Source organism: Amblyomma maculatum, chromosome 1 (genome assembly GCF_055883805.1).
Source record: "Amblyomma maculatum isolate TAMU_Amacu chromosome 1, ASM5588380v1, whole genome shotgun sequence".
Classification (NCBI taxonomy): domain Eukaryota; kingdom Metazoa; phylum Arthropoda; class Arachnida; order Ixodida; family Ixodidae; genus Amblyomma; species Amblyomma maculatum.
The window spans coordinates 294,807,558-294,816,490 of NC_139344.1; the positions used below are offsets into that span (position 1 = coordinate 294,807,558).

The 8,933-nt window shown below is 46.4% G+C and overlaps 1 protein-coding gene across 2 annotated transcripts; it reads right to left on the bottom strand.

Moving 5' to 3' along the window:
• Positions 1-824: 824 nt before the first annotated feature.
• LOC146206831 (uncharacterized) lies at positions 825-8,189 on the bottom strand. Of its 2 annotated transcripts, XM_084591600.1 has the most exons (3): positions 8,051-8,189; positions 6,487-7,602; positions 825-1,910 (listed from the first exon to the last, which is right to left on the bottom strand). In XM_084591600.1, the coding sequence occupies exon 2, from the start codon at positions 6,990-6,992 to the stop codon at positions 6,507-6,509; it is 486 nt and encodes a 161-aa protein (XP_084447726.1). In that variant the 5' UTR covers positions 6,993-7,602; positions 8,051-8,189; the 3' UTR covers positions 825-1,910; positions 6,487-6,506. The 2 variants fall into 2 exon arrangements, with proteins under 2 accessions (XP_084447726.1, XP_084447725.1); XM_084591599.1 differs by lacking the exon at positions 825-1,910 and having other exon boundaries at positions 2,560-7,602.
• Between the last annotated feature and the right edge of the window lie 744 nt (positions 8,190-8,933).

Consider the following 8,933-nt stretch of genomic DNA (forward strand, 5'->3'; position numbering starts at 1 on the left):
ATGATGTGTTGCATCTTCAAAGATCTAAGCAGTCTGCTTGCCAACGCAAGACGGAACATTTATTGCGGACTGCATATTAGTTGTGTAGTGTCAAAATGCACACATGCATCTCGATTTCAGGTCATACAATACCCTCGGGTGGTCACAAAATACCCCATATGTCATGATAGCCAACTGCAGCTATGGGATAAAAAAGGTATATGGACATAAATCATTGCAAGAGTAACAAAACAGCGTAAATTTGCACTGTTAAAAATATTAAACACTACACAGCGAAAGTAGTTTTGCTAGAACCATTGCTGTGACTGACATGGCAAACAGTGCTTGTTGCCTTTAGTGATGTGTTGAGCACAAGGCCTGCATGGAGATTTTAATCCCGTCTGTTAGGTGGAGTTATGTCCTGTTTTTGTTGTGTTGTCATGCATGCAGGCCAAGGTAATGCCATATGGTCCTTGGTTCCAACGCTGCAATTCTGAAAAAGTGACTGCCAACACAGGTCCAATGTACACCGTCCTACTGCTGACCGTGTATATTCCTAAGTGATGTCCAAGTCTTGGGCAGACACTAATCGACGCAGCTCACAAAGCAACATTCCTGCCAAGGTGGTTGCTTACCATAAAAACCACATGCCATAGCTGCCATTCATGGCAGCCCAGAAGTAATGAAGTGCTGACGAAACATATTTCAGATGTTCAGTGAGTTTACACAAGAGGGAGTTGTTAATATGGTTAATTAGTCACCGGTGAAATTTACACTGTATTTATTTTGTTAAACAAAGCTCCTTTTGTGGAGTAAAACAAGCTAAAATTAGCCACAGGCACAAAGAAGCAAATGGCAATACATATTGAAATACTTATTGTGAATTGTGTTCTATTGTCGGATTCCTTTGAAGGGACACTAAGGAGGATGGAAAGCAGTTTTCCTGTATCGCTAAGATACAGTGTTCTAATCTTAAAGAGACCACACGAGTCGCTTTGGGACATTAAACTCCACAAACCATTAAAGAGACCACTTAAAATGAAAGCAGAGGTTTTAAAAGGATGGAAAGACCAAGAAACAGAACAAAGATGCTGCCATTACCGGCCAATTTTGCAAGTAAAATGCATGCTTCCACACAGAAGTTTTGGTGCAGATTACTGCAAGATATATTGTGTCGTGAGCCACTCTAATGTGGCAGTGACACGTCCTTTTCAGCAAGGTCATCATGAATCGACTCATGGGAAGGCTTCCAATTTAAATTTTCTCACCAATAAATACTATATGCCACAATTGCTGCCGGACAACACAGCCATAATGAGAGAAATAATCAAATATTTACTGAGACCAATGACTCAATGGAGTTGTCCTCAGTGTCACTTTAAAAGGGTGAACTGAAGCATTCAAGCAAAGTATGCACTGATGCATGTGAGAAAATATTCTGAGGTAACACAATCTTTGCTCCAACAGAAGATTTGCAACTTCGCCACAAAGAGGGAAAACAGCTGCTCAGGTACACTGGTACAGCACATACAGGAATCGCAATAATTAGCAGACATGCATTGCAATTCACAGAATGTCACGAAATGTGGTCGCTAGGTTAAATGTAATAGCATTAAATGTGCAAGCATATTTTGCAGATTGTCGAGATTTATGTTGCTTCAATTATTTATTTCATATATACGGCAACACCTTTGGTCAACAAAAAAAAGGGCGTGTAGGTGCCAGGAAAGGGGTGAGATTAGATGTGCTAGGTTTTTCTCCTGGAGGAGCAAGGAGAGAATCATTCTCCTGTAACCAGTTGACGGTGGATTCATCCAAATGTGAAGGTCCGATGTTCGACGACCCAAAAGTTACCTAAACGGGCATCTCTGCCAGCCGTCGACCAGAGCATATGCAACAGAGGTGGTCATGTGTAGCCTAAGCACGGACATCTGCACGAAAGAAGGAAAAAAAAAAAAAAAAAACATTTTGGGTATGGCATCAAAAATATGTGTAAGCCCACACAGCAACCAAAAATGACATACGACGCATGAACATGTCAGCGCAACTTAACAGTGTTGGCCGTTTATGTCATATCGTAATTATGGTGCAGTGAGGCTTGCTGATGAATTAAACAGGATCTGCTCATCACAAACCTCTCAGCAGCACCTTCCCACAATCAGTGTCCTGACCTTTCAATAAGACAGCTTTCTCCTCCTCGCATTGCTAGAATGCATCAGAACGTTCTTGCTCACAGCATATAAATATGATCAATATGATAAAGCTCACCATGAATGTCATTACGGTTTCTTCCCCTCCCCCCTTATCATCTGCCTGTACTGTATGCACAGCTCTCTTGACCTATCCACATCCAAATGAGAACAACTTAAGGGAATAGTGAGGGCAAAATGAACTTGGTCTATACCAATAAATTACTGTGTTCTAATAATGAAACACAGGCTTTTTCTATGGTAAAAGTTTTATAGATTACAAAAGTATGGGAACTAAAATACAGCTAAGCCACCAATGGCCACTTTTGTAAGTAAACCGCGGTGACGTATGTTTACTCCGGCAGATCTCCAATGCACGACTACACAGCCGTTCACTACCGATTGATGATAAGTGTGTTTTGCAGCATGAGCTGCATCTCGTAAGGATTAAGGGGACTCTCCTGGAGAAATTTGTGATGGCTACATGACATTTTCTGAATTGTGACCATGTGGTGTGTGCATGTACAACAGTATGGTGCATGCGCAGAAATAAAAATTGCCTGCAAGCAAATTTCTGGTCTGAAGCCCTGAGGCACTAAAGCCACTCTCTTGTCGTCGGAGTGTGACGCCACGCACCATGTGATGGGTGCATAATAAAAAGCATATAAATGGCACACGGCTACGAATGTGATTTGAACCCATGGCAAGCTATACAGGTCAGATTCTCTGGGCGCTGCATTAAACAACTAAGCTATAGTTTTTTTTTTTTTCTTTATTTCCTGGCTTTGGTTCATACCATTTCACAAGAACACAACACGAATAACACAAAACAAAGTACATATTGGAAGGTCATCATCAGCCAATGTCAGGCTGGCTTCGTCTCAGTACATTAAAACTCCCGCAACGACAGCAAAGGCTCTACCCTTGAGAGCCATTCGGTAGGTTCAGCCGCCACTTTCTGTATGGCAATAAACCAATTCACACTTTCTCGAAAGTATATTCTAGCGGGTCGAGCATCCCTGTCGCAGTGATAGCCCGCCATTTTGGAGCGCCATATAGAGTGGAGGCCCATGAGCATGATTAAATCATACGGAACGCCATCTTCATTATCAATGCTTAAATACTGGATGCCGTGGGAGTCTAGTGGAAATTCTTTCTTTATCGTACGTTGCAAAACATCCCAGAAATAAACCCCTTCCCAACAATGCAAAAAAACATGGTCTATTGTTTCCGGCTGCTTGCAGATTAAACAGTGCGCCCCCCACGGTAAAAAAAAATCCCTTTCCTCCAAAAACTTCTTTACTGATAATGTTCCGGTGTGTAATTTAAAGAAAAATGTCTTAGCTCCTGGCGACACCTGCATTTTCTTTACTCTCTTCAAGACATCTCTGCCCGGACCTCCACTGTATAAGGTTCTGTACAAGGGTTGTGGCAAAACAATGTCACATAAATCGCGATACAGCTTTTTTCGTTTTACAGTGGACAAATATTCATTAGAAAAACACACTGAAAGAAGTCTTACACTAGCGACGACCTCCCTGTAATAACCAAAAATCCCACCCGTAGCTTCTTCGGTGGAGACAACAAACTCCGGCAGTAGGCGCCGTAGCCTAACTTGGCAGACTGTGCGTAAGAAAGGATCCGAAGCATCCCGAAAAAACAAAAACCGGTTGACCACCTGCCGTAAAAACAGGTGGCCGAGTCCCAAACCGCCGTCTTTTACCCGACGGAACAAATTCGTCCTGCTGCAGCGTTCCCATTTACCTGCCCAAACAAAACGGCGAAAATCCTGTGTAACTTCTGTACGTTTACGCGCGAACAACTCAAAACTTGCATTGCGAACCAAAGTTTGCTGATAAAAAAAAGATTGCATACAGTAGCTCTGGCAAAAATCGACATGTTGGCGCCTTTCCACTTCTCGGCTCTCTCCCGTAGTTCAGTCATTTGCCCTTTCCAATAATGCTCGCTTTCGCGGTAGGCATCCAGCTCTACGCCCAAGTACTTGGTCGGTGTGTCTGTCCACGTAACATTGGCAAAGCGATCTGGTTTCGACGGCCACTGTCCATGCCAGAGCCCAAGGCACTTGGCCCAGTTCACCCCGCTACCGGTAACTTGAGAGAACTCACGGATACATTTGACAGCCTCGGTGATACTCTCCTGGTCAACCGTAAAAATAACGATGTCGTCTGCATACGCGAGCAGCTTCACTTCGGCTGCTTGTAACCTAAACGCACTAATGTTGACATTATTCATAAGTTTCATGCACAATGTTTCAATATAAATGCAAAACAAAAGAGGGCTGAGGGGACAGCCCTGTCGCACCGAACGCTGCAGTCGAATGGGGGCTCCCAGACTCTTATTAATAATCACTCTTGTCGTGCAGTTACGGTACGCCAGGGCCACACCCTTACATATAACTGAACATTCACATGTTCTAAAAGGGAAAACAAAATTTCGTGATCGACGCAGTCGAATGCTTTTTCGAGGTCGATCTGAAGCATGGCGACCCGACCATCCCAAACATCACAACACTCAAGGACACTTCGCGCCTTTTGAATGTTGGTCACTATTGACCTCCCTTTTATCCCACACGTTTGGTGTGGTCCTACTATATCCTTAATAACCGTTTGCAACCTTCGGGCCAAAACCTTCATAAAAATTTTATATTCAACGTTTGTAAGTGCTATGGGTCTGTAAGATGTTACCAGGCGTAATTTGTCTATTTCATCAGTTTTAGGAATGAGTACGGTGTGGGATGACCCATATGACGGAGGCAGGGCATTTACTGTGTAGGCATCGTTATAAATTGCGTTCAAAATAGGTGTGATTTCGTACTTAAATTCTTTGTAAAAACCCGCGCTGAACCCATCCGGTCCCGGCGATTTACCGGCATTTAAACTGTCAATAGCGTGCTCCACTTCTGTTTCAGTTATCTTTAGTTCTAATCTCTCTTTCACTTCATCGTCCAGACGCGGTATCGTCGCCAGAAACTTATTCTTAAAAGTGATAGCGTCTACCGTGTGGGATGCGAAGAGGGTTTGGTAATGGGCGTTGAACGCTGCTTTGATGTGGTCGTTGTCCGCCGCCAAGATACCGCCCCAATCTATTTGGTCGATGTGGTTCCGTTGAGCGTTTGCTTTTTCGAACCCCAGCGCTCGTTTTGATGGCGCCTCCCCTGCAGCTGTGTCTTCTGCCCTTGCCCTCACTAACGCACCTCGATAACGATCTTCGTCTATCAATTCTAGTTTTTGCTTTGTTTTCCGTATATCTTCAATCCATTTCCCCGGCGCTCGAGCTTCCTGTTTAAGCAACGTACGAAGCAGTGTCCTTAACTCCGTCTCTTTCTGTTTTTCCTCAAACCGTATACAGGTTGCCCTCTCTATTGCTTTAATTTTTATAGTTTCTTTACACAGCTCCCACTGTTGCCAAAGGTGCATATTTTTACTTGGGTTTATTTTTTCAATTTCTTCTTTTACTATGCGGGTAAAATGTTCATCCTGCAAGAGTTTATTATTGAATTTCCACATTTCCCACGAAAAAGAATTCCCTCTCTTTACCCATCCAAAAGAACATTTAACTAAACAATGGTCTGAAAACGATACCGGCTCTACTTCATAACTATTGCATTCAGGTAAGATGTCGAGGGATGCATAAATGCGGTCCAGCCTTGCATGGCTCGAACCCTGGAAATGCGTGAGCTTTACGGTGCGGGCTCCCTCGAGACACTCTGCCACATCCTCGAGGTTACACTCCTCAACAATTCGCGATAGCACTTCAGTGCTTGCGTCTCGGTATGGCCGCCGGCTTGTCTTGTCTCGCGCACTAAGGACGCAATTAAAATCACCTAGGACGATCAGTTGTCTATCGGTGCAGAGCCGCTGCTGGATGCCTTGGAAAAACTGCGCCCTTTCATCTGCTACATTAGGCGCGTAGAGACACAATCCGCCAATCCGTGCTATTCAGCGAAAAATCTAGAAGTGTACACCGGCCCGACTCACAAGAAAAATGACCAATCACTTCAAGCCCCGGCAACTTCTTCACAAAAAGAACACAGCCAGCCGATGTGCCTACAGCGTGGCTAACCACAGCAAAAAACCTAGGCGTGAAACGTTGCACCATGCTCTCGGTCTCTTCCTCACCGTCAACTTTCGTCTCCTGCACAGCTAATACATCAATATCATGATCCGTTAAAAGTCGGTACACCTGGCCTTGTTTTCTCTTTCCTGCCAGACCTCTAACATTTAGCGTGGCGACCTTCAACGGTGATGCAGGAGCCATTTTTTAAATAAGAAGAAGAGACCGAAAGCACGGTGCTTACCTCTCGCGCCTAGCACAAGGCTAGACGCCTCCGTCGCTGCTGGCGCCGTCCTCCTCGAGCTTATGGCCGTGCTCGAGAGACGCCGTGTCGCCGGCCCGCCTCTCGCTCGCTAGGTTTGTGCGAAGCTTCAACGTGGACCTCCTTGTTTGAGGCGCCTTTGCTGGTGGTTCCTCGGAAGTGGGCGTTGCCTCCTTGTCGTCGCAGGTGCTGGTGTCGGCATGTGGGCGTTTCCCGGGGGTAGCGGCCGCGGTCGTCCGACCACCGCAGTTGTGCCGGTGAACCTCGCTCACTTCCTTTGCTTCTGCGTCCTTGGGAGCCGGCAGGCTCTCCGCGTCTGCTGAGGTCTCCTCGCTTGGCTGTGGCAAATTCACCGTAGCTGGCGCGAGCTCTGGCTTATCGGCAAGGGGGGCGTCGCCACTCGGAGTCACCGAGGTGCCCTGCGACACGGGAACCTTGTCCAGCACGTCGGCACCCTTTGCTGCTTCCTCAGCCTCGGCGACGTCCATCAGCTCCCTGTTGTCGTCCTTCGCACCGAGCCCGGTCGCTGACGCGTAGGTGCGGACGCAGTCCTCGTCCGCCCCTAGCAAAAAAATCCGATAGAAAACTAATAGCCTATCAGATTATTGATATTGGTTTTATAGGTCTGCCAGAGTATTGGTCTTATGGGTATCCTAGCCGATTGGTTTTACAGGTCTACTGGAGTATTGGTTTTATAGGTCAATTGTTTACTGGTCATATAGGCTATGGTTTTATCGGTCCTATGGCATCTGATAAACTGATAGGTCTGTAATGCTAGTACACCCATAGCTGTCAATAATCTGATAGACCTACAAAACCAGTAGGCTTCCTATTGGTTTTGTAGGCCCTATGGAATATTGGTCTCATCGAGTAGCTGCGGGTGTTTTACCTCTCCGAACACCTGAAAGGAGAGGGCAGCTATGTTCCATTTTCTAGGGATGAGTTACGCAGCAGGTGCATGTATACACATTTTAATCCACAATGACAGCGGCAACGCATACTGGCACATAATCCAAACATTGACTGCATCCAGGTAGCCCTCGATTCCAAGATTGCGGATTTCGGCCCGATGATGTAGTCTCTCGAATGCTAAGGCACCTGAAAGAGATAAAAAATTGCATTACAGCTCGAAAAATAAGCGATTTCAAGAACGCGACACCACCATGACTTCAAAAAATCGGTCCACACATATACCGGCAACCGCGATTGCGCGCGTATTCTTGCGGAGGCAGTTAGGAGAGGCGCCGCCATTACTGAACGCCGAGGTAGCTGCTGAACCAACATTCCGCCTTGCGCCTCACCACAGGTTCTGCCACTTAAACACAGTGCGCACGATATTCGAAAACAGATTAACGCTAAAAAAGTTTCATCAGTACTTTCGAGAAATCGTGCCGACAACTTTAAAACTCGACGCTGCGTTATATCACACCGCGCGATTCAAATTCCTTTGTTGGCGTGCAGGCAACGGCATTCTGCAACGCAAAGCCACATCATACACTGACAAAGTATAAACGTCAGCCCGAAGTTGCAAGTGATGCACACGCACCTGATCAAAAGCTGAACGTGCGCTGGAACGTTGATATCCTCGAGAAGCACCCCGAAAATCGGCGAAAACTTATAAACACAGGGCACCGACCGAACTGCCGCCCGATCAGAGATCGCGCCAGCGCCACAATGCCTCTACGGAGCTGCGCATGCGCGCCCAGAGGAGAGGTGGAAAGGAGGATGAGAGAGGCCAGCACGGGAACGCTTGCGCGGGAGTGGGAGTGAGAGAAAGGAAACCCTACTTCTCCGCTGCGAAGCGCCGCCGGCATCGCGCTACCGCGTCGGCAGCTCGAGCCGTACTCGTCGCGTGCTCGATGTCGACTCCTCTCGCTTCGGCGGCGGTTGCAGCGTTGCAGTTGCTTGGACGCGCGCCTCTCAATCCATTTCACCGTCCTGCTCTGCACATGTAGGTGATTGTGACTGAGCTGGGCCCCGAGAGAACCGTGCTATATCCGCGTGCTTTCCCATCTCCATTCAGTGATCCAGCAGCAACAGCGTCGCGCGTCCTGCGGCTCCAACCGTACGTAGTTTGTTGAGACCGTGCGCAGCGTTCTCAATTGTTATTGCGGCTAATATTGTACGTTACGGCAACACTCAATAAACGGGATGAATGCGTGAGTTTTGGGGATGTGTCCGAGATGGAAAAGGAAACAATGACAAAGACCTAAAATCTCCAACGTGCTGATCCTGCATGCAAGACCCAGATGTATCAGACACATGAACCAATATGTAGTAGTCTACAAGACAAGCATGTATCAGCCTATAAGATGTATGGGCTTCTGCACTGGTCTGATACTTTTCTTATACAACCCACCGATAAACCTATGAAACCAATACTATTGCCTATAGGACAAATATGTACCAGTCTATAAGATTTATGAGTT

Excerpts from the sequence above, each read along its gene's own strand:
- LOC146206831 (XM_084591600.1), bottom strand. The coding sequence starts at position 6,992 with ATGGACGTCGCCGAGGCTGAGGAAGCAGCAAAGGGTGCCGACGTGCTG.